At 43.3% G+C, this 25,872-nt stretch overlaps 2 protein-coding genes across 10 annotated transcripts in view; one reads left to right on the top strand and one right to left on the bottom strand.

The window, feature by feature from the left end:
- Positions 1 to 20,472, bottom strand: part of MDH1B (malate dehydrogenase 1B) — a 183,539-nt gene extending 163,067 nt beyond the window's left edge. For 3 of the 7 annotated variants that reach the window (XM_033946233.1, XM_033946232.1, XM_033946234.1), the window contains exons 1-3: positions 20,359 to 20,472; positions 14,536 to 14,648; positions 3,543 to 3,677 (exon numbers count right to left, since the gene is read on the bottom strand). In XM_033946233.1, coding sequence (XP_033802124.1) covers positions 3,543 to 3,677; positions 14,536 to 14,648; positions 20,359 to 20,380 — 270 coding nt within the window. In that variant the 5' untranslated portion in view covers positions 20,381 to 20,472. Of the gene's footprint in view, positions 1 to 3,542; positions 3,678 to 13,429; positions 13,817 to 14,535; positions 14,649 to 20,288; positions 20,308 to 20,347 lie in introns of those variants that run through there. The other 4 variants (XM_033946236.1, XM_033946238.1, XM_033946235.1 and 1 more) reach the window with 4 other exon arrangements.
- Positions 20,473 to 20,508: 36 nt separating this feature from the next.
- The window catches only part of FASTKD2 (FAST kinase domains 2), a 226,557-nt gene continuing 221,193 nt past the window's right edge, over positions 20,509 to 25,872 (top strand). For 2 of the 3 annotated variants that reach the window (XM_033946231.1, XM_033946229.1), the window contains exons 1-2: positions 20,515 to 20,591; positions 21,385 to 21,461. The gene's annotated coding sequence lies outside the window, so the exon portion shown is untranslated. Of the gene's footprint in view, positions 20,592 to 21,384; positions 21,462 to 25,872 lie in introns of all 3 variants that reach the window. The other variant, XM_033946230.1, reaches the window with a different exon arrangement.

Here is a 25,872-nt window from a genome sequence, read left to right as displayed (position 1 = left end):
CACGGACGCCTCGTCACTGGAGAACGGGAAATCCGACAACCCGCCGCCAGCTTCCGTCCCCTCCAGAGAGTCCTGGAACTCCTCAGAAGGGTCCAGGTCCTCCTCCAGACCGACCCGTTCCTCCGACCACAAATTCTCGTCCCACGACACCCGCGGACGCTTGGACAAGGGAGGCGGCGGAGGGGACGTCACGCCAGACGAAAGAGGCAAAGCCGCAGGGAGCGCGGAGGAAAACCCACCCCCCGAAACCCCCTGGGCGCAACCGGGACCCCCAGCCGCCTGAAAATAGGCTCTGCATAAAGAAAAGAAAAATTCAGGAGAAAAACCCCCCGAGGGTCCCAAGGGACTCCCTGCCACAGCAGGGGACCCAGCAGAACCTTGCCCCTGCATAGTCAAAACAGGGGGAAGGTCACCTGAGGTGGAAGACAAAATGGAGGGGCCAGACAGAGAAGATGGCGGTTTTCCCGCCAAAAAAGCTCCCTCCATAGCCTGAAGCGGCTGAGAAACCTGAATAGTCTCAGCCGCTAAAGCAGGCAAGCCGGCATCAGCTGTCAAAAAATCAGCTGAGAGGGAATCCTTCGGGGAATCCCTCCGTGGGCGGTTGTGGAAGACCGGGCTTCCCCACTGCTCCAAGCCGACTCGCGAGGCACCATCGGCGGGGAGCTCTGGGCGCCTGCAGCCGCTGCCGACGGAGCTCCACCACCTCACCGACCCAAACCGCCGAGTTCAGGCCGGCCGCGAGTGCCTCGCGGCTGGACTAAAATTGTGGCCTACTCCCCCGGAGAAGGGCACAATTGCTCCATACGCGACCTAGCTATAAAAAAGTGCTGGTTACATGAAAAAATACAGTAAAATACAGTTTTCTTAAAGGGATACAACCCTCCAGACCAGCACTACCTCAGGATTTTTTTTTTTTTTTTTTTTTTACAGAACAGACTCCACAGGCTCTCGAAGCAATATGCCTTGCTTGACTTAGGGGGCAAGGCTTACTGCTGAGGCTCCTCTAAAAAAATGTGGGGAGGTGGAGGAAGTGGGGGGAGGGACCCCGCTCGTGACCCGCCGGGTTTAACACCCCCGAGGTCGGACGAACCCCCAAACAGAGTCCGCCCAAGCTCCGTCCGGCTAAAAACAGGGACAATAACCCCCTAAACAAATTCCAACAGCCCTACCAAGGGAGATGGGTACAGATCACTCAACACCTGCTGGAGACTGAAAGAAGACTGAGGGAAATAGAGAGGAGGGGCTAGGATATACTGTCCCAAAGTTTTGTTTTCAGTCTCCACCTGCTGGTCATGATTAGATATATACCCATTCGTAAAGTTAACCTCTACTGGTCTGGAGAGTGCTAAAGAATAAGATTTTCCCATTCAGAGAACCCTACCTGAATGGCCTGCTTCAATTGCATCCATTTAAAATATTGTGTTTTATTTAAGCCAAATTTATTTTGCAATTGTGAAAAACTAAGCAGTGAACCTTCTGAAATGACATCTTTTAATGTTCGTATTCCTGCACTTATCCATTGTTTCCAGACGATTTTAAATCCGCCAATTTTGATCCTGGAGTATACCACCTTTTTGTGGTTACAATCAAAGTGGTTTCCATATTATATACTATAAGTTAGCAACATTCTGCTGCATTCAGGTGCCTGCACTTACGTCTGTTCTATGGCTGGTGTAATTGTGGGCGCTTAAATGTTAGGCATACCAATACTGGGTTATGGTAGCATTCTGTAGCATAGTGTATCACAAACTGTGTGCAGCGGCGAGATTCGGAGTGTGCCACGAGGTGCCAGTGCTAGCTGACTGCTTACAGCAGGGGTGCCCAAAAGTCGATTGTGATCGACTGGTAGATCACAAAGGCAACGTGAGTTGATCATGTTGCCTTCGTGTTCTACTTGCTTCCCAACTCAGAAGTGCCGAGCCAACCAACTTCCCCCACCCAACGTCAATTCTGACATCGGAGAGGAAGTTCCGGGCCAGCCAATCGCTGCCTGGCTGGCCCAGAACTTCCTCCCTGACTTCAGAAATGACGTCGGGGAGAGGAAATCTGGTCGGCCCGATGCTTTTGTGTGGGGAAGTAGGGAGAGCATGGGGCGGCGGTGGTTTGGAGGCCTGTTCCCTGATGGCTTGGGAGTAGGCAGGGAGACAGAAAGAAAGGGGGGGGGCAAGGAGAGAGAAAGACAGACAGAAAGAAAGAGGGGCAGGAAGACAGAAAGAAAGAAAGAAAGGGGAGTGGGGCAGGGAGAGAGGAAGAAAATTTGGCAGAGGGAATGAGGTCTGGAAGCATACAGCAGGCTGAAAGAAGGGAAGAAATATTGGATGCACAGTCAGAAGAATAAAGTGCAACCAGAGACTCATGAAATCACCAGACAACAAAGGTAGGCAGCTCCCTGGGCTAAAAACCACTATTGTGGTCTAGTAAAAAGGGAGGGGGTATATTTGTCTATTTTTGTATAGTTGTTCCTGAGGTGACATTGCATAAAGTCATCTGCTTTGACCTCTTTGAAAACCCGTGGAATATAAATGATAATTAACATTTCCTCTGCGTACAGTGTGCTTTGTGTTTTTTTTAAATTTTATTGTTGGTAGATCATTTTGACTTGGTCATTTTAAAAATAGCTCGCAAGCCCAAAAAGTGTGGGCACCCCTGGCTTACAGGATGTGCCTCTCGTGGCAAGAAGCACATCCTGTAGGCAGTCAGCTGGCATCTCTCCTCCTCGCTGGTACCTCTCCTCCTCCAGCACCACCCATTGGCCTAGTGACAGCATGATCAGGGCCTTATCTGGAGGGCCTCCATGAATGTGCAGACGTCGACATGATGACATCTCACATGCACATGACATCATCGCATCGACGTCAATGCATTTCTGGATGCCCTTTAGCCACAGTCCCGAGTTTAGTGTGCTGCGGTGTCAAAAGGTTTGTGGACACTGTTATAGCAGAACCTGGGCGCTCAGGTTCCATTGTAGAATAGGCTCCTAGGGCCAGATTTTGTATAGGATGGCTGTTAGGCGCCGCTAGAATCCCTAATTGAAGATGCCTAGCAATGCCTAACTTCAGAATTCACACAACTTTTGCTTTTTGTTAATTGGCTTAATTGACATGATAATTGACTGCACCAGTTTTCAGTCAATCAAAAAAATTAATTAAAATAACCAATTAAGAGTTCCTGAACTCTTAGGATGTCTAGCACTGCCTAAGTGGAGGCACCCTCTGATGCCTACCTGAAAAGTAGGCATGGTTAAGGTTGGAGAATAGGCATGGTAAACTTAGGCATCACTAGGCATCTGAATTAGGTGCCAGTAAAATCTAGCCTAATATACCGGTGCCTAACTCAAGGACACCTAGCAATGCCTAAGCACGCCAAGGTGCTGCTATACAGGATTCTATAAGTGGTATTTAGCAGTTGATTAAGAACTGTGCTGAGTGGTGCCTACAATGTAGGCACACTTAGGCGCTATTTAAGGAATCTGGCCCCTACTGCCTAAATAGAGGCATCCAGTTTATAGAATTGCCCTCATTGTCAGCTTCTGAACTGGTTACCTGAACATACTCCATGAATTCATTAAATCCTCCCAGAAGAAGGCCTTTTCCTCCTCTGTCCAATAATTCTCTCCAAATTATTGGAGAACGTGTGTGCTTCCATCCATTCTTCTCACAAATGTCCTTAAGCCAGAACTGCATGAGATATTCAAAAAGGAGTTTGAATGAATTCGGTAAAGAGATCGGTAAACCAACAACATGCTTAAATACCAATAAAGAGAGGCGTCTTTTCACTGCTCTGAACGCTGTCGTTCGTTTACCAAAGAGTGTCTTGGACTCAGTGACTACTAGCCAAGTGTCCTCTGAAGAAGACATTTGCTATAAGCCGAAACTGGGATCCTGGTTGGAACCACTTGTTTTCAATAAAGACTCTATTATTGGTTGAAGAGACGCCTCCCTTGTCTTTCTATTTGTCCAAGGCGAGGTGTTCTTCTGTTTGCCCGTTTTGTAAATACCAATAAAGCCATTATTTTAGAAATAGCCACATATTTAAAGACCAATTTCAGAAAGTTGCTATTTACACATGGAGATCCCTACCACATAGAGATTTCAAGGAGGCATGGGGGAAATTCTATAAATGGCACCAGTATATGGCTTACTGGCACCTAAGTTAATTAAGAAACACTGTTTAAGATGGCAAAAAACATTAAAGTTAAAGCGCCTACTGGCTCCTAAATAAAAGGCACTGGAATTATGCTTATGTAGGTGTTTTACAGCGTTTAACACCACTATGGGCATGGCTAATGCCAGAAGTGGTTTTAGGCGCCGTGAAGTGCTTACATAGGCGTGATTCACGACAAAGATAGGTACCAGAAATGTAGGCCCGGGAAACCCTGGCCTAAATTTCTCGCGACTATCTTTCCCGGAGGCACGATTCTCTATATGCCGCCATCACGTGAGTGACATATGATCAGAATCAGGGTCATAGCATCAATGTGACTTGGGTCAGACTATAATCTTCCTGTGTATTCTCCATTTTACAAAGGAAATGTATGTGTATAAGGAAAAGATTCTTTATTGGGTTTTACAGCAGCTCAAAGGCATGCATAGGTTTTGGCTAGGGCATTACATGAGTACTTAAGGGAGCCATTCTCCTTAATCCCATATAATTTATTTCTGCCTCAAAAATGAAACCATGTGTAAACTGCAGCCTCGCTATTTGTCAGCACATACATGTGTATCTTTATAAAATGGGGCAGCTATGCATGGACATAATGCTATGTCACATGGAAGTTGCAAAACTGCCACTTTCATATGTAAGTGCCGCCAAATCCATGTGGAAACTGCCAGGTTTATGCATTTATTTTTTCAATATGTATTTAATAAAATTGCTTTCACTGCACATGCTGACAAATAACGTATATACTTGAATGTAAGTCGAGACCTCCATTTTCCCCCCCAAAAGGAGGAAAAATGGTTGACTTGAATATAAGATGGGGGCTTAATATTAGATTGCCAGGATCTGCACCCAATGTCCCCTCCTTCACACCTCCCCTGCCAGGTTCTGCACCCAACCCCCCTCATTCCCTGCCAGGCTCTGTACCCAACTCCACACTCCCTGCCAGGCTCTGCACCCAACCCCACCTTCCTACCCTTTACCCCCTCTGGTGGGCTAGTGGTAGGCCGGGACAGGAGATCTCTCCTGTCCGACTAACAATTTTTTTAACCCCCCCACCCCCTCCCCATGTGTACCTTTTTCGTCGTTTTTAATCCATAGTAGTACAGCGGTGTATTGGGCAGGAGCGATCTTTTCACACTCCTGCCCTGTGCTGAGCCTCTCCCTCCCTGCATGTCTGCCTCTGATCAGGCAGCCAGCGATGCATCCAACAGGACCAAGCTTTTGTGCTCCCTGCTCGGCCCGGCCCCGCTCTCTGAATTGCTGCCACCAGTTCTTGTCCTGGAGGGACTGATGCATAAACTTTTGATGGAGTGGATTTCTTGAGAGTAGACTCCACTATCAGAGACTGATAAAAGGAGTTGAGTTTTATCAAATCCCGGAATGGAAATTATTTTGTAAAGTGAGTCCAGTTTTCTAGGGGCCACTGGTACCAAGAGAGAAGATCAAAACAAGAAAAACTGCAGACGAGTGTACAAGATGCAGGCTAAGTTTATTAAAACAAATATTTATTGTGGTTAATATCACCACCTTCTTACAAACCAGGGGACCCGACACGATCCGTGTTTCAGTTAACATGCCTTCATCAGGGTCCTAACAGATACAGAAGAACTGAAAATATCAAGGGGTTCTAACAGATAAAGATGAAAAATGACTGAAAATATCAAATAGAAATGAATACATAAACAAAAAGATATAACAGACATAATAGGAGAAACTGAATATAAACAGGTACAAATGGTGATAGTCAACCACAAGTAATATGACCATTCATACCTGCTTAATCATAGGAAAGACTAAACTTGGCATTGCCACCTCTCCCAGCTGTGCCACACAGTAGGTGGCACAAGGATGCTATTGAGGCGCTAAATTTGCACAATCCTGGCAAGAATTCACATTAGGAGAACCCAAGGACTCCATCCCAACAAGTTTTGTGACAAAAACTGCTATTTTGGAGAAGCACGGAGCTGTAGAAAAAAAATATGGCTAAAAATCTAAGATGGCTGCCGCTAAGAAATTCACAAAGATTGAAATATTTTTCACATTAAACAAAGTGTAAGAATGGCGTGGCTTGGACACGTAACCTGATGGTTGGGTGAAACATTAGCTCCATGTTAACAAGCTCTACTTTCTAAAGATAAGATACACAAACTTTGAATTGGAGAGGATAAATCCTCAATATCATCGGATAATGGCATCTGGAAAGCAAAACAAGGGCGATTTGGGTGCTGGAGGGTCCGGTATGGGAAGTAATAAAAGGTCAAAGCTGGAACCGGCGACTCCATCTAAAGTTCCGTTGCCAGCAGAGGATACATAGTAACATAGTAACATAGTAACATAGTAGATGACGGCAGATAAAGACCCGAATGGTCCATCCAGTCTGCCCAACCTGATTCAATTTAAAAATTTTTTTTTTTTTTTTTTTTTTCTTCTTAGCTATTTCTGGGCGAGAATCCAAAGCTTTACCCGGTACTGTGCTTGGGTTCCAACTGCCGAAAGACTTACTCCAGCCCATCTACACCCTCCCAGCCATTGAAGCCCTCCCCTGCCCATCCTCCTCCAAACGGCCATACACAGACACAGACCGTACAAGTCTGCCCAGTAACTGGCCTAGTTCAATCTTTAATATTATTTTCTGATTCTAAATCTTCTGTGTTCATCCCACGCTTCTTTGAACTCAGTCACAGTTTTACTCTCCACCACCTCTCCCGGGAGCGCATTCCAGGCATCCACCACCCTCTCCGTAAAGTAGAATTTCCTAACATTGCCCCTGAATCTACCACCCCTCAACCTCAAATTATGTCCTCTGGTTTTACCATTTTCCTTTCTCTGGAAAAGATTTTGTTCTACGTTAATACCCTTTAAGTATTTGAACGTCTGAATCATATCTCCCCTGTCTCTCCTTTCCTCTAGGGTATACATATTCAGGGCTTCCAGTCTCTCCTCATATGTCTTCTGGTGCAAGCCTCCTATCATTTTCGTCGCCCTCCTCTGGACCGCCTCAAGTCTTCTTACGTCTTTCGCCAGATACGGTCTCCAAAACTGAACACAATACTCCAAGTGGGGCCTCACCAATGACCTGTACAGGGGCATCAACACCTTCTTTCTTCTACTGACTACGCCTCTCTTTATACAGCCCAGAATCCTTCTGACAGCAGCCACTGCCTTGTCACACTGTTTTTTCGCCTTTAGATCTTCGGACACTATCACCCCAAGGTCCCTCTCCCCGTCCGTGCATATCAGCTTCTCTCCTCCCAGCATATACGGTTCCTTCCTATTATTAATCCCCAAATGCATTACTCTGCATTTCTTTGCATTGAATTTTAGTTGCCAGGCATTAGACCATTCCTCTAACTTTTGCAGATCCTTTTTCATATTTTCCACTCCCTCTTCGGTGTCTACTCTGTTACAAATCTTGGTATCATCTGCAAAAAGGCACACTTTTCCTTCTAACCCTTCAGCAATGTCACTTACATACATATTGAACAGGATTGGCCCCAGCACCGAACCCTGAGGGACTCCACTAGTCACCTTTCCTTCCTTCGAGCGACTTCCATTAACCACCACCCTCTGGCGTCTGTCCGACAGCCAATTTCTGACCCAGTTCACCACTTTGGGTCCTAACTTTAGCCCTTCAAGTTTGTTCAACAGCCTCCTATGAGGAACTGTATCAAAGGCTTTGCTGAAATCCAAATAAATTACATCTAGCATATGTCCTCGATCCAGCTCTCTGGTCACCCAATCAAAAAATTCAATCAGGTTCGTTTGGCACGATTTACCTTTTGTAAAGCCATGTTGCCTCGGATCCTGTAACCCATTAGATTCAAGGAAATACACTATCCTTTCTTTCAGCAACACTTCCATTATTTTTCCAACAACTGAAGTTATGACTGAGCTGCTGAAAATCAAGGAGATTGTTTTAGACATCTCTAAAAAATTGCAAAAGGCAATTGATGATGCTGCAATTCTTACCAAGCGAGTGGATCTGGCTGAGAGCAAAATAACTCTTTTGGAGGAAAAATCGGAACACGTGCATATTGAGGTGATGCATAGTAAAACGGTTTGGAAACAGTTTTACTATGCAACAGGTGAAGGAGATACAAGGTATTCCGCGTTCAGATAGAGAGTATAAAGTATCAGCGTTTGCGGATAATATCTTGCTTTATTTGAGGAATCCAGAAACAACCATTCCATGTTTGCTTGAGTTGATTGAGAAATTTGGAAAATTTTCAGGTTATAAAATAAATTGGAATAAATCAGAAGTTCTTCCATTAAATGTACATTGTACAAAAGGTTTATTTGATGCATTTTCTTTTGTTTGGAAGGAAGATGGTTTAAAATACTTAGGAATTTGGATTACAAAAACAGTGGATGATACAATGAAAATTAATGAAAAATGTTTATTACAGAAGGTAATAGAAATGTGTGAGCAATGGAATCCTCTACATTTATCTTGGTGGGGGAGAATACAAACTGTTAAAATGATGATTTTACCTGTAGTTTGTTACCAAATGGGATGTTACCGATTTTCTTTCAGGGGTCTTTTTATAAAAAATTAAATAGGGTTCTAACAAAATTTATTTGGCTGGGTAAAATTCCTAGAATTGCTTTAGTGTCTTTGCAAAGGCCAATTGTGGAGGGTGGGGTAAATTTTCCTAATTTCAATAGGTATCATCAAGCCTATATTTTGCGTCAAGGTATGTATTGGATCCTCCCAGAGCCCATTGATAATATACCAGATTGGTTCTGGCTAGAATGGAGACTCATGTTTCCTTTGCGTCTTGGTCATGTTGTTAGTATCAAAATGCCAAGGTTATATAAAGATACAAAAAAAGGAGGCAAAAAATGTCAATAAGGACTCTATGAGTGTGTCTATCAGCCAATCACTACTAACAAACCATACCACACTAATCCCAAATGTCAATTTAGAAGTAGGGACGCTCTCAGTGTGAGGTTATTAGCGACGGGAGAACAAACTCCAGTGCTTCACTTACAAAGGCGAAGGTGAATCACCCCGCCTGCACACCATCATCGGGCGTCCCTAGTGTGCAAAATCAACTGTGCAAAATTAATCACAATAAATAAGTCACAAACTATGAACTAGTGAGAGAGTGAATCAAACAGAAAACCCACTCATAGAGTCCTCCCCAGCCTGATCCCCAAGATGCAAAATGAAACCACAGCCAACTTAGCTTTTAAAACGAGCCAAATGAAGTCAATGAGAATTGCAGGAGACCAGAATAGTCATTGGATCAACCGGTTTCGGGTGAAACCCTTCATCAGGATCATACGGCTGGAGCAGAACCGGCTGGGAGGGAAGCAGGAGAGCCCGCAGAGGCAACTGAACGGGCTTAAAAGCAGATCCAAAATGACGTCAAACACTTTCAACCAATAAAAAACGAAAAAGAAAAAGAAAAAACAAGGAGGAGTCACCAAAAAATCAAACAATGGTATTCCACTCCACACATTCATTGAGACACCCCGGAATGACCGTACCAAGCTTGAAAATCCAATATTGTTCTCTCAATTGGAGTTGTGTCATTCTGTCCCCTCTGTAGGTATCAGGAATCTGTTCCAACACCATCCATGTTAAGTTGTTGGAACTCATGGCCCAATTGTAAACAATGGGAAACCATAGGAGCTGACTCGACAGCCTGGTGAAGTCTACTCTTGTGTTCCGTCAACCTGGTTTTGATCATTCTACATGTGCGACCTACGTAGGATAACCCACAGGGACAGTTGATGACATACACAACCCAACGTGATTCACAAGTGGTGTGACTCCTTAACTGAAATTCCCTGTGGGTGTGAGGATCATGCCAGCAAGACGCGGTGATAGTATTAGCACACATGGAACAACGTCCACAAGGTAGATGAGAGCCAGGACTACTCTTGATAACATGAGTAGACAACAAATTTTTTAGATTCCTGGGGCGCGAGAATGCAATGAGGGGGGGTTCCTGAAAGATAGAGTGGAAACTCAAAACCTGCCAGTGTTGTCTAATGAGGGCAGCCACTTGTTGAGGAATACCATTGTTTGATTTTTTGGTGACTCCTCCTTGTTTTTTCTTTTTCTTTTTTTATTGGTTGAAAGTGTTTGACGTCATTTTGGATCTGCTTTTAAGCCCGTTCAGTTGCCTCTGCGGGCTCTCCTGCTTCCCTCCCAGCCGGTTCTGCTCCAGCCGTATGATCCTGATGAAGGGTTTCACCCGAAACCGGTTGATCCAATGACTATTCTGGTCTCCTGCAATTCTCATTGACTTCATTTGGCTCGTTTTAAAAGCTAAGTTGGCTGTGGTTTCATTTTGCATCTTGGGGATCAGGCTGGGGAGGACTCTATGAGTGGGTTTTCTGTTTGATTCACTCTCTCACTAGTTCACAGTTTGTGACTTATTTATTGTGATTAATTTTGCACAGTTGATTTTGCACACTAGGGACGCCCGATGATGGTGTGCAGGCGGGGTGATTCACCTTCGCCTTTGTAAGTGAAGCACTGGAGTTTGTTCTCCCGTCGCTAATAACCTCACACTGAGAGCGTCCCTACTTCTAAATTGACATTTGGGATTAGTGTGGTATGGTTTGTTAGTAGTGATTGGCTGATAGACACACTCATAGAGTCCTTATTGAAATTTTTTGCCTCCTTTTTTTGTATCTTTTTAAGCACCTTTTGGCAAACGTAGAGGAGTTTATAGTTTCAGTTTAAGGTTATATAAAGAGCATAAAATATTTGTTGATACCTGGAAAACTTTAAGGTATATAAGTAGTCTAACTCCTATTCCAATAAATAAATCAACAACTCAAACGATTTGGCTAAACCCCAAGATAAAAATTGGCAGTTTTAAAATCATCTGGAAGCATTGGATGATGGCAGGAATCCGTACTTTGGAGGATGTAATAACTAATGGTAAGCTGCTAGAGTTTTCACAATTGCAACATAAATTTGGTCTTAATAAATCCCAATATTTTAGATGGTTGCAATTGAAGCAGGCCATTCAGGTAGGGTTCCCTGAATGGAAAAATCTTAATAATTATCATAGCCTGGAATTCTTATGCTTTCAGATGGATTTTATGGGACACCAGGCCGTACAGTGGTATAAATTAATATCTGGATTTGTAAATAAAAAAACAAAAAACGGTCTTAGAGACATTTGGAGCATTGAGATTCAGCATCAAATTAAATCATCTCAATGGCCACGACTTTGGTCTTGGAGGTTAAGATGTACGGTATCAGCATCTATGAGACAAATACCGTATTTGCCGGCGTATAAGACGACTTTTCAGTACCTTAAAATCCTCCCCAAAGTCGGGGGTCGTCTTATACGCCGGGTACTGTTTACATGCCCTTACTTTACATTAGAGAGCTGCACGGGGACGCCCCTAGGGTCGCGGGGATCCCGTGGGGACGTCCCCTAGGGTCGCGGGGATCCCGTGGGGATGCCTCCGAGGGTCGCGGGGCTCCTGCGGGGCTGGATGCTCAGTCTTCTGGATGTACGCGGCTCTTCTTCTCCCTACCTTCTCTGCTTGCAGCACAGAGCCGAACGGAAGTCTTCCCGACGTCAGCGCTGACGTCGGAGGGGAGGGAGGGCTTAAACAAAGCTTAAACAAAGCCCTCCCTCCCTCCGACGTCAGCGCTGACGTCGGGAAGACTTCCGTTCGGCTCTGTGCTGCAGGCAGGGCAGATAAGGAGAAGGAGAGTAGCCTCGCGGTTTGAGTGGCTACCAAGAGAGAGGGGCGGCCGCCCCGCCCCGGTTGCAGCACAGCCGGCCAGGTTCCCTTACTTTTGTGGCACTTCCCCGACCGACCGATAACAGCCCGGGTCCGACAATCCTCCCTGCCCTGTAGCCGCGAATCTAAATTACCTTCTTACAGCAGCTGTAAGAAGGTAATTTAGATTCGCGGTTAAGGGCAGGGAGGTTTGTCGGACCGGGGCTGTTGTCGGTTGGTCGGGGAAGTGCCACAAAAGTAAGGGGACCTGGCCGGCTGTGCTGCACCCGGGGCGGTAGAGAAGGTGTGCGGAAGAAGGGGTAGTCTTATACGGCGAGTATATAACAAAACTCTATATTTTAACTAAAAGTTGGGGGGTCGTCTTATACGCCCAGTCGTCTTATACGCCGGCAAATACGGTATGTTTTTTTTTTCTTTTGCATAGAGCATTTTGGACCCTTTTCGTTTACAAAAATTAGATAGCTCTAAGTCTAATAGATGTTGGCATTGTCATCTTGAGGCTGGGATATTAGATCATCTTTTATTCTATTGTCCATTCATATTATTATTTTGGAAATCAATTTGGCCTCAAATAAATAGGATGATGGAAAATCCGGTAGCCTTGACATATGATACTATTTTATTCGGCACGGCAATGAGAGCAAAGAGTCAAATTTCGTCAAATAATAACAAACTTTTATTTATATTGACTGGAGTAGCAATTCAACAAATAACGTATAATTGGAAAAATTATGACAGATTAAATTATAACTTTTGATGGAATTCTGTATGCCATATATATAAAATGGAACGTACAACAGCAACACAGAAAGGATATTTTGGTAAATTTCAGAAGATCTGGGGACCATTAACAGACTTTTGTAATGAATGATAACATTTTCCCAAAGTAAGATATTTGATAGGAGGGGGAGTGGGTGGGTATTATTTTATTCATCTCATAATGTATATGAATATATCAATAGTTTTGATGTATTAGGATGGAATTCTGTAATGGGAGGGAGGAGATGGGAGGGTTTTCTACTTTAACAATAATTGTTTAGATATTACCGTAGGTGTATTACATAATATTCAAGATTATTATAGAATATAAATATGTAATGAAATGTTGTATTTAACGTGTTACATGAAAGTTAATCAAGTGTGTATTTATAAGTTCGTATGATTTTATCTAATTTTAATTTAATTTAATTCTTATATACCGCTAATAACCGTGAGGTTTCTAAGAAAAGACAGAGGTAGAGATAGAGATAGAAATGAAATATTCCAACAAGTAATGAATAAATAAAGATAGAATTAAAATAATAATTAAAGTAAACAAAATAGAGATAAAAATAAGCATAGAAACAGAAACACACTCCAAAAAAGCATCAAGATCTTTGACTTGTTGTAATATGCAAAAATGAATAAAGAATAAAAAAAAAAAAAAGAATGGTGATTTTAGGATTTTTCAGGTGGGGGAACAGAGGGGGACATGCAGAAACCCGTAAAACTTAGAATTTCAAACTTCCCCCGATTCACCTCACAGGCTATAACAGTCTTTACTCACTGTAACCTGTGTTGATAATGTGCTGCAGCTTGCTTCAGCTCTAACAGTAGCAGGAAACGGAGAATCACTGCCTCATGCTGGGAATGCCTCTTTGATGCTTATTTCCGGGCTTCCAGTCTGACTGCACCTCCACCTCTGCAGACTGAAGGACACGTTCAAGGACGGGTGGAGGTGAGAAGTCACAGCTGGCACCCTGCGAGACACCGCCGAGTCTCCTACAGATGCCCAACAGCCTGCACTCAAACCTTTGTTCGGCAGAAGGAGAAAGCTGGAGATGGCCCCGAGCTCTAGGGAAGCAAATGCAGGCTGGCTGACAGGTACCACCAGAGATTAGCCCGTCAGCTGCAGATTTTCAATGTAGGCAGAGCTGAATAATTGCTCCTAACATAAGAAACCCCCCAAAAAGGGATGAAAAAACAATAAATTAAATAATAAAATGGAGAGCAGAACAAATACACTCCTGCTGGCATGCGTGCAGAAGGGAAAAACTGTAGGTGGAGCTTAGGAGCCCAGTAAAGTGCAACAGAGGCACATGGCCATAGGGACACAACCCACTTGTCTAGAATATCTTACCTATTGCACTGGAAATAGAAATATAAGTTTTTTAGGTGTTTTGGAAGAACTCCAAACAACACAGCTTCTTAGCTCTGCGGAAAACTAAGAACTGATGGTCCCACGAGCCGACGTTGGGCAAGAAGGCATCGGTGTATGTGCGGTAAGAGTAGTCTCGTGACTTAAATTTTGTTAAAGTACAGTACACCTTAGCATTGTCCATAACAAGCTCTGTGGATAACATCACCCACATGTGAGAATATACGGTCTGCTTGTCCTGGGATAACTGAACTAAAATGATATGTTTTCCTAGAGGAAAGAGGGAGAAAGTTGGGGTACTTGCCCATAATGTTTTCCTTGGACAGCAGGATTCAGCAGGATTAATCAGCCACAGTAAACATCTTTTTTTATGGCAAGATATTAAAAAAAAACAAAAAACAACATACTTCATAGCTGCTATTCATCAAAGAAAGCTCAAATATCTGGTGGAGCATCAACCTCTAAATGATTTTTTAAAATCTTTGATAATGCTTCTTTTCATAAGCAGTGCTTACCTCCCAGTCATCTGGATGATGAGTAATCTTGTGTACTCTGAAGTGATCTAGATTTTTTGTCAGGAGGTCAGCAAGTGCTTCTGCCTTAGCATAGTACGGACAATCCGCTCTGCCTGAAAGAGTTTAAAGTAAATGGACCTTAAATAGACATTAGGTAAACAAATCTTAATTTATAGGCCCATCTTTCCTATCAAACAGAAAAGAAGGGAAAGCTTGGAAAGTACTTTATAATCATTTTTAAAGAAAGAGCAAAGTGTTGTAGCCTAATTCTCTTTCCCATATAACCTATGCTGTGATGGTCTTTTCAAGTGGATCTGTTTCAATTCCACTGGCAAAAGTAGAGTGCCTGGTGCAAAACTGTTTTCCTAAGTGTGTTCTCTGTCACTGTAAAAGAAAATAAAACTATGGGGACAATAATAATAATAATAATTTATTTCTTATATACTGCCAAAGCCATAGTAGTTCGAGGCGGTTTAGAAGGGCTGGACAATCAGCGAAAGGTTACAATGGTACAATCAGAGAAACTAGGTGCCAGAGAAAATGGTACAATCGGCGAAAGATGGAGTAATCAGAGAAAAAGGTACAATCAGAGCAAAAAAGTATAGTAAAGAAGGTCAGGACAATCTGCATAAGGATAAATCTAAAAAATGTAGGTATAACAAAGGGGGTTCATACAGTGGATATAGGCATTTAGGTTGTAAATCTGGTAAATAGATTAGTTTTTAGTAGTTTCCTGAAGTTTAGGTAGGATGAGGCGCGTGAAATGAGGTGGGCCAGCCAGTTATTGAGCTGACCTGCTTGAAAGGCAAGAGTTCTATTTAGATATCTTTTGTAGCGGCAGGCCTTTAGAGTGGGATAGCTAAACAGGTGGGTTCTGCGTGTGTGTTTGGATGGGCGGTCTAGGATAAAATGGGGTACCAAGTATAGGGGGGCCGAGCCAAGGATGGATTTGAAACAGAAACAGGCGAACTTGAATTGCACTCTTGCTTCCAAGGGTAGCCAGTGAAGTTTTTGGTAGTAGGGAGTTATGTGTTTCCATTTTTTTAGGCCAAAGATCAGTCGGATTGCCGTGTTTTGGATGATTCGCAGTCTTTGAGTGGTTTTTTTGAAAGATCCCAGGTAAATGATATTGCAGTAGTCGAGTAGACTTAAGATGGAGGATTGCACAAGTAAGCGGAATGAGGGGGCGTCGAAGTACTTTCTGATGGATCTTAGCTTCCATAGGGTGGAGAAGCCTTTTCTGACCAGAAGGTCAGTGTGGGTTTCGAAGGTAAGGTTGCGGTCGAGAGTCACTCCTAGTATTTTTAAGGAGTTTGTTATGGGAAAGAGTTGGCCATTCAGGGAGATTGAAGGTCTTTGATTTTGTCGTTTGGATTCGCCAGTAAGAATTTGGTTTTATCTGAGTTGAGTTTCAGTTTGAAATCGGCCATCCATAGTTTGATTTGCGTTAGGATTGTTGCTATGAGATTGTTTATCTCAGGGGTTATGTTGGTTAGGGGAAAGATTATGGTGATGTCATCGGCGTAGATGTCGAATTTGATCTTCAAGCTCTGCAGTAGATTACCTAGAGTGACCAGGTAGATGTTGAACAGTGTGGGGGACAGGGGGGAGCCCTGCGGGACTCTGCAGGTGTTGGCCCAGCTGGCGGAATGGGAATTGTCACTGTAAATTTGGTAAGAGCTTTTACCTAGGAAACCCTGGAACCATTTTAACACGTTGCCTGAGAGACCGATAGATTCCAGACAGTTCAGGAGAATGGCATGATCGACCAAGTCAAAGGCACTACTGAGATCAAATTGCAGAACTAGTGCGCTTGAGCCTTGACTGAACAGGTTATGAAGGTAGTCTACCAGAGAAGCGATGACAGTTTCAGTGCTGTGACCGGAGCGGAAGCCTGACTGGTTATCGTTTAGAATGTTGAATTTGTCCAGATAGGTTGTTAATTCTTGGTTGACCAGACCTTCCATCAGCTTTGTAAAGAGGGGTATGCTCGCAATGGGTCTGTAGTTGGATATAAGGGAGATGGAGTCTTTGGGGTTTTTTTTACTATAGGAGTGATAAGTATCTGGCCTAGGTCCTCAGGAAAAAGCCAGATTGAAGCTGGGAGGAGAGCCAGGTATATAACTTGGCTTTGAAGGAGGTGGAGGCAACTTTCATTACATTTGGTGGACAGCAATCTAGTTTGCAGTGGGAGTTGGCATATTTTGAGTAGAATTTACAGAATTGTTGCTAGGAGGGGGTGGTGAAGTTGTTCCAGTACAAATCAGTCCTGGTTTCGTCGTCATGGAACTGAGCATCAAGATAGTTCAGATGGTTGGTGGAGGTAGTAGGAAGGGTAGATCTGAGACTGGAGATTTTGTTATTGAAAAAGACGGCCAGGTCGTTGGCCGTTGGGGGGGAGTCTGAGGAAGGGCGGGTAAGGGATTGAATATCGTAGAGGTGGTTGACTATTTTGAATAGGTTTTTGATATCGGGGTTAGGGGAACCGATTTTTTGGGCGTAGAAATTAGTGCATTTGGCGATTATCAGATGTTTGTAGTCTTTTAGTTTTGTTCTCCAGTTGGCTGTCTTTGCTGTCATTGGATTTCAGCCATAGTCTTTCCAGTTTTCGAAGTTCCCGTTTTACTGATCCAAGTTCGGCATCAAACCAGCCGTCCAGCATTTTGTTTCTCATGTTCTTAGTTTTAAAGGGGTCCATTGTGTTTAGAATCTGTGTACTCGTGTTAATCCAGGCGTCAACCATAAAGGAGTCAGGGTCCGGGTTAGAAGAGATGTCGTAGTGGGACCAGAATTCCACAGGGTTAATTAAGCCTCTTGTGGATAAAACTTTCTTAGGCCTTTTTGACATCTTTGGATTGGGTAGGTGATGTCTTGCTTGCCAGTTGAGGTGGAAATTGCATAATTTGTGGTCTGACCATAGGGAATCTGTCCAGGTAGCTAGTTCCCAAACTATGCTGGCACAAACATCATGGGTAGTTTTAATCACTGGTTCGCACAAATAATCAAAAGCAAAAGTATGCCTTAGTATCACAGGAAAAAGTACCTGCAGAGATCATACCTGCTTTTTCTGAAGGTACCTATTCTATGTAAAACAATGTGTATAGTACTGAAAATGCAAAAATATGCCCATTATTGCTTCTTCCATTCTAACCTTGCCCCCAGAAAAGACTCTGCATGATATAGGCCAAAGTATATGCATACTTGTACCTACATTGAGGATGCAGTTTTTAACCAGCCCATTTCCACAGGTAAAATGCTCTTTTACCCAGGGTCATAGAAACATAGAAACATAGAAAAAAGCGGCAGAAAAGGGCTATAGCCCACCAAGTCTGCCCATTCCATGTATCCCCCCCCCTGAGTTTACTCACTTAAAGATCCCACGTGAGTATCCCATTTTCTCTTAAAATCCGTCACTCTGCTGGCCTTTATCACCTGGAGTGGGAGTCTGTTCCAATGATCCACAACTCTCTCGGTGAAGAAATACTTCCTGAAGTCGCCACGAAACTTCCCTCCCCTGATTTTCAGCGGATGCCCTCTGGTGGTCGAGGGTCCCATGAGCCGGAAGATATCATCTTCTGACTCGATGCGTCCCGTGATATACTTATACGTTTCAATCATATCTCCCCGTTCTCTTCTTTCCTCAAGTGAGTACAGTCGCAATTTCTTTAGTCTTTCTTCATACGTGAGATCCTTGAGCCCCAAGACCATCCTGGTGGCTGTTTGCTGTACCGACTCGATTCTCAGCACGTCCTTTCGGTAGTGAGGTCTCCAAAACTGAACGCAGTACTCTAAGTGAGGCCTCACCATGGCTCTGTACAACGGCATCACAACTTCAGGTCTCCTGCTGACGAAACCTCTGCGTATACACCCCATCATTTGTCTTGCCCTGGAGGAAGCCTTCTCCACTTGATTGGCAACCTTCATGTCCTCGCTAATGATCACTCCTAGGTCGCGTTCCGCTGTGGTCCTAACCAAGGTCTCACCATTTAGTACATAAGTTCTACGTGGGTTACTCTTTCCCAGGTGCATTACCTTGCATTTTTTAGCATTGAAGCCAAGCTGCCAAGTAGTTGACCATTGTTCCAGCAGCAGTAGATCGTGTGTCATATTATCAGGTAATAAGCTTCTGCCTACTACGTTGCAAAGTTTGGCGTCGTCGGCGAACAGCGATACCTTTCCCCTAAGTCCTTGCGTCATATCTCTTATGAATAAGTTGAATAGAATCGGACCCAGGACCGAGCCCTGCGGCACTCCACTTATCACGTCCGATGCTTCAGATGGAGTACCATTCACCACTACCCTCTGATGTCTGCCGCTCAGCCAATCCCCAACCCATGTAGTTAGAGTGTCTCCTAATCCTATCGATTTTAGCTTGTTCAGTAATCTTCGATGAGGGACGCTATCAAATGCTTTACTGAAGTCCAAATACACTACGTCCAGTGACTCTCCTGCATCCAGTTGTCTAGTAACCCAGTCAAAAAAGCTAATCAGATTAGATTGGCAGGATCTACCTTGGGTGAACCCGTGTTGGTGTGGATCACGCAGTTTTTCTTCGTCTAGGATTGTGTCAATATTGGGTCATTCCATGTCAAGTGGACCAATACTGAAAACTGCCCATGCTCGACCCTTTTGCAACCCAACCAAATTTTACAGGGGTGTTGAATAGGGTCTGCAAAAATTTTGGGGATCTATCTCAATTTGGTCAGGAGCTAGGGGTGGTACAGTGCCGTACAGTGAGAGATTAGAGAAACTGGGCCTCTTCTCCCTTGAAAAGAGGAGACTGAGAGGGGACATGATCGAAACATTCAAGCTAATGAAGGGAATAGACTTAGTAGATAAGGACAGGTTGTTCATCCTCTCCAAGGAAGGGGAACGAGAGGGCACTCTCTAAAGTTAAAAGGGGATAGATTCCGTACAAACATAAGGAAGTTCTTCTTCATCCAGAGAGTGGTAGGAAACTGGAACGCTCTTCTAAAGGCTGTTATAGGGGAAAACACCTTCCAGGGATTCAAGATAAAGTTAGACAAGTTCCTGTAAAACAAGAACGTATGCAGGTAAGGTTAGACTTAGTTAGGGCACTGGTCTTTGACTTAAGGCCGCCGCGGAAGAGGACTGCTGAGCATAATGGACCACTGGTCTGACCCAGCAGTGACAATTCTTATGTTATTAACAAAAGCAATCGATCCACTCTCATGCCTCGTGTGATCTAAAACACCAACTTTGCTTAAGCACTGCAGCAGAAGGAAACTACCTAGGAGTCTGAAATTTTGCAGTTTTGTACAACACCTTGGGGCAAGTTTGAAATCTTTTGCAAACATGTTTCCATTTCTACAGGTCAGCAAAGTATTATGGGGGTGAGGTCTGGGGAGGAGCTTGGGCAGATCTGGAGTTTTTGGGCTCCCCCCCCCCAACAAAAAAGCGTTCCCCTGCATATATGGTAACCCTAATCTGGATTTTACTTCCATTGAAAGCAATGGAAGTAAAACCCAGATGTCTGAATTCGTCCTCCTTTTCTTGGAGTCATATGGTAGGTAACCCTAACCCAGATGTCTCTATCTGTCCTCCTTACTTCCCGATATCTCAATCCATTCTCTTTTTGGAGCCATATGGTAGCCTAAAGCCTTGGCCGTCATAGAATTATCACATCCAAGAGATTCCCTCCTAAATATTTGGGCCCTACACAGGTGCCTAGTTTGCTTATCCGTTATTTCTACCCTACCAATATTATGGCTCAAAAAAGTTTCCGTAGTTACTCTAAGCAGCCGACTTTAAAACATCAAAATACAGAGTTCTTGAGTTCCCTAGGTGATACCTAGCGCTTACCCGCCAGCACAAATTTAGCCATGAAATCGATTCACTCTGGCCGGTTCTAGGGCCCCACAGTTGCTAAGCAACATGATGCCTATACAACTGCAGTGCCAGGACGTGACGTTATTACGCAGCCGCGTTTCAGGCTGCAGTGGTATACGTATAGAGAAGTCACGCAGCTTCCGGTAATCGCGAGATTTTGTATTGTCGTGAATGAGGCGGTGTGAGGGGTTCTTCAAAGGCTGAAGGTGAGCTGTGCTTTCTAGTGTCAGTCACTTTGAGGGCGAGGAAGGCGGAATGCACATCAGTTCAGGGGTTTATGATGTTATCTCCGCAGAGCCGTAGTCATCATTACTGCTGATATTTAAGGGATATTGTTTTTTGTTGAGATACTTAGTTGAGTCCCTCTAAATGTTCCGAGTTAAGGATCTCAGAGCGTTAATGCAGGAGTAGTTATTGGATCCTGGTCTATTGTCAGGGAACACGAAGAAAACATGAAAGCATAGAAGGATGATAGATCTATTCCTGATGTAGATCGCAGACGCAGAGCCTAAGAAACAGTCTTTCCTCTCGTCTTCCCACTTAACGATCCTGTTAAGTGGGGGAACTTACCCCAGGATTCCTTTTAAGTAACCCTTATATTTGCCTCCCCATCTGTATTTGGGGGCTATTCTACAATACATCACTCCTGAAGTTTGCACCCTTTGAATCTTGTAATCATGACTTCTTGATCAATAACTTGTTTTAAAAAATTCTTATGTGTGCACTGTTTATGCATTTAAGACAGTCAAATATATGCCCTATTGTGAACTCCCCCTCATTTCCACCCATTCTAGAATACGTAAATCAGGGTTTTTGTAGGTCTCTATACTAATCTGTATTAAAACCTGCCAGGCTGTTGCAAGCATATTAAGTACCCCAGATAAACCTTAAGTCTTGCACCTCTCCTCTCCAAATTAATTCTCAGGGCTTCTAGCCCTGTCCTTCATATTTTGTTAATGAAACTCAATAACTGTGATTGCCTCTACATTGTTTCTCCAGAATAAGCCTCATACTGCTTCTAGAGATGGGAAGTCAGAGGAATGTCTAGCCACCATTTGGATCTTTTTTTTGTCTAGGTAAGCGGTATATTAGTTAAAAAAAAAAAACTCCACATAAACACTGATTCCTGTGCTCCTCAAGTTCATGCATAACCTGAGCATGCTCAGGGAATACCAACATTAGCAGCTAGAAGCATGTCACTGTCTTCCTCACTATACTGGGTATGTACACTGAGTTTGTATACATACTGTATAGTTGAATATTTTGTGTTCTGTTCTATAGGAGATTATCCGTGTTCTGTTCTATAGGAGATTATCCTATTGCTGTTTCTTTTTTGTTTATGATTTGCTTTGTCATTTTTCAATACAAATAAAATTTTCAAGTTAAAAAAAGAAAAGGCTTAGTGAAAAGATGCTGACTTTTTAAACCCGTGCCATATCCAAACTATTTGATGTTTAGAGAAAAGTGTCTTTATCTTTATTAAAAATTTGATTTATCACTAAATTGTAGTATACCCACATCTAAGCGATGTACAATAAAATATAATATTAGCTAAAAATAGAAAAGAACTTCATAAATTAAAAGTTAAGATCATATATTTTTTAAAATTATTATTATCAATTAATTACACACAAAAAATTAATTTTGAAAAGAAAATTAGAAACAAGTACAATCAGTTTTCCATTAAAAGATCATATATTCTAAGACCAATCATAAAAAAATAACACACAAACAGCTAATACAGATTAAAAGCTAAAGAAAATAAATGAGTTTTTAAATTGATCTTAAACTATTTTAAAGATGTCTCTAAATGTAAATGTGAGGGTAAAGAATTCCACACACTATGTGCTAAAAAAAATAAAAGGCTGTTGATCATGTAGTCTTCCATTGGGCTTGAGAGGGGAACAGGAGAACTAATCTTTGGTCATTTACACCCTCTTACAAAGCTGCGTGGCAAAAACCCCAAAGTCCTTTAAGTCCCTAAAGGCTTTGGGACAGTTATTCCTGGTGATTGGACCCGACTTTCAGCTCCTAGTCTTCATAAAAAGGGGAGATTCACCTAGGCTCTTCCTCTTTGGATTGCCGTTGGACATCTGCAAAACACCTTGCTGGAATCTCCTCGGCATCTAAATCTCCATATTCCACTCCTAGCCAATCTGTAAGTGAAGAACTTTTCTTCCAGCAAGGGCATCATCTCCTCCAGCCACCCTCTTCAAACAGACCTCCTTCACCCTTCCAACCAGAAGCAACAATAAGAAAGAATGCTTTGGTCCTTTTATCAGATTTTCATGTTCAGGGCAGCTCCACTGTGATCGGGAGCTGCCTCAGCTGATTTCAACGGCTGCAGCCGCAAGGGAAGGAGTTGGAGCAGGCGTGGGAAGCGAACTCCGTCCCCAACGGCCCTTGCGGCACCACTACAGCTTCTTTATTAAAGATTTTCATCTTCAAGGCTGCCCAAGCTAACTACAATGGCGGCAGCCGCAAGGGAAGGAGTTGGAGCCGGCGTGGGAGGCAAACTCCACCCCCTAACAGCCCTTGTGGCACCACTACAACCTCTTTTTTAAAAGTTTTCATCTTCAGGGCAGCTCCACTGTGATCGGGAGCTGCCCCAGCTGATTACAATGGCTGCAGCCGCAAGGGAAGGAGTTAGAGCTGGCGTGGGAGATGAATTCCGTTCCCCAACAACCCTTGTGGCACCACTACAACCTCTTTTTTTTTTTTTTTTCTTTTTTTTAAAGTCTTCATCTTCAGGGCGACGCAGCTCTTTCAAACTGCTCTCTTCAGGGCAGCTTCATTGCCAGAGGGAGCTGCACACCGACATAACCACCGCTGCAGGGAACGGATAGGGACGATGTGGGAGACAAGCTCTGTCTCCCTACTTCCCTAGCGACGTGGCTCTTTCAAACTGCTCTCTCTTCAGGGCAGCTCCATAACCAGCGGGAGCTGCCCCACCAGCACAACCACCACCGCAGGGAACAGATTGGGCTGGTGTGGGAGATGAGCTCCTCCTCCTGACCTCCCTAACAGCACAGATCTTATGGGCACCACTTAAGATCCTCAATCCATCAAAATGAAATTCCCACTCGCCCAAATTCTCCCAATTCTTTGCCTTTCCAGCCTGACAACTGTGCACCCTCCAGCAAAAAGCCCCATCCCCTCATGGCCCCCCCAAACAACAGAGTTCCAGACCCCTTGACCCCCCCCCCCCATATTTATTCAAAGAACCTTCAAGCCCACCACAATACTCTGGAACAAAAACACCAACAACAAAAAACAGAGAAAACAACCCCCTTTCAAACCATCCATCAATCCACATCCAGTAAAACAATCAGCGGAATCAAAAAACGGAAATACCTTCACCACCATCTACTGTATGTATGCCAACGCAAGATCGGTAGTAAATAAGCTATTTCTCCTGAATGACTTAATCTCAACCAACAGCCTAGACTTCTCATTCATAGTGGAAACTTGGCTAAAGGACCTGGATAGCCCGGAACAACCCCATCTCTGCCCTCAAGGGTACAACATACTGCAATTCCCTAGGAAGCACCAGTGAGGAGGCGGCCTAGCAATAATATACAAAAGCTTCTACATCATCACCGAGCTAGACTCAGCAGCCCACCCATATCTAGAATACATTGCTTGCAAACTCGAAGACACACCCAACTCCACACTCAACAAAATTGGAATCCTACTGATCTACAGACCGTCCAACTCCCAATCAAGCTCTATCCCCAAAATGAGTGAAATAATAATGAACCTAGCATGCCAGTACACTAAACTACTCAGACATCAACCTCGCTCTCAAATCTACCAAGAACAAAGATGTCTTCAAACTCAAAACACTACTTGAAGATTGTGACGTCACGATCATACCCTCAGGTCCCACCCATGAGAAAGGACATACCCGAGACATACTAGCATCAACCCCTGCCAACCTTACAAGAAATGCCAAATGGATCCCAACACCATGGACAGATCACTATCTACTAAACTTCTGCTTAAACTTTGTAACTGAGAATCAGAACATCAAGGCCACAAAGGAAGTGAAACTCGTGTGAGGAAAGACCAGACCAGACCTTTTTTGGAACTTAGTTGAGAATACTCTAACCCCTCCTTCAGACTGCATTACAACTATGCTAATGAGCTGGAACCAAGCCATTACCAACGCATTGGACACACTCACCCCCCCTCTACCCTCAAAAACAAACCCATAACTTCCCCTGGTTCACCGAATCTCTGAGATCAGATAAATAACTGCAGGCGTCTGGAAAGAAAATGGCGAAAAAGCGGAACATTAAAACACAGAACACTATGGCGAGAGGCAATAAACAAATACAAATCCAACATATCTGAGGCCAAAAAGAACTATGTCGGCAAACTAGGCACCAAAACGCTAGATAACAAGAAACTATTTCACCTGGTGGGACAGCTCACAACCCCATCGGCTCGAGAATCCAAAGGACAACCCAACAAAATCAGCGCTCAGGATCTAGCAGACTTCTTTCTCAACAAAATCAAAACTGTGCAATCAGAGGTAGCCAAATCAATCCCCACCGAGACACACCTACTCAGTAATAATAATAATAATTTTATTCTTATATACCGCCATACCGAAAAAGTTCTAGACTGTTCACAAGGTGAGCTAATACATGGGATACAGATAAAATACAAATTAGAATAATGGACTTAAAACAGATAAAGACAGAAAGCATTTACAATATAATGCAGAAAATACCGGCATGGCAGGGAAAGAAGTAATACATAGAACAGATAAAATACATCAAGTTGAATATAAGGAACTTGATTGAAAAAATGAAGCAGAATGCATTAAGATACCAGCCTATCAAAGAGTTGAGTCTTTAACAATTTTCTAAAATCAAGATAGGAAGAGACCTCTAACATAATTTTTCTAAGCCATACATTCAATTTAGCGGCTTGAAATGAGAGGGTTCTCTCAAAGAACTTCTTATAATGACAGGATTTTATGGAGGGATATGAAAACAAGTGCACTCTACATGTGGTCTTTTTGGCGTGACTCAAAGAAAAATGAGACACAAGATAACCTGGTAACAAACCCGAAACTGATTTATAACAAATACAAGAAAATTTGACCAGAATTCTTGACTCTATTGGCAATTAATGGAGTTTCAAATAAAAATAAGTGATATGCTCCCATTTTTTTAAACCAAAAATGAGGCCAAAGGCAGTACTGTATTCTGAATTACTCTCAATTTTTTGAAAATTTTATTGTAAGCACCTAGATTTATATTACAATAATCGAGAATACTTAAGATAGAAGACTGTACCGGTAAACGAAAGGAAGTTTCATCGAAATACTTCTTAATGGTACGAAGCTTCCAAAGCACAGAGATACATTTCTTAAACAATAAATCTGTATGTTGTTCCAATGTCAGATGTTTATCCAGAGTCGCACCCAATATATTTATGGATTGTTCTATATTATAGTCCAACCCATTCACGTGT

Source organism: Geotrypetes seraphini, chromosome 5, assembly GCF_902459505.1.
Source record: "Geotrypetes seraphini chromosome 5, aGeoSer1.1, whole genome shotgun sequence".
Classification (NCBI taxonomy): domain Eukaryota; kingdom Metazoa; phylum Chordata; class Amphibia; order Gymnophiona; family Dermophiidae; genus Geotrypetes; species Geotrypetes seraphini.
This window is presented reverse-complemented; position numbering and strand designations above follow the sequence as displayed.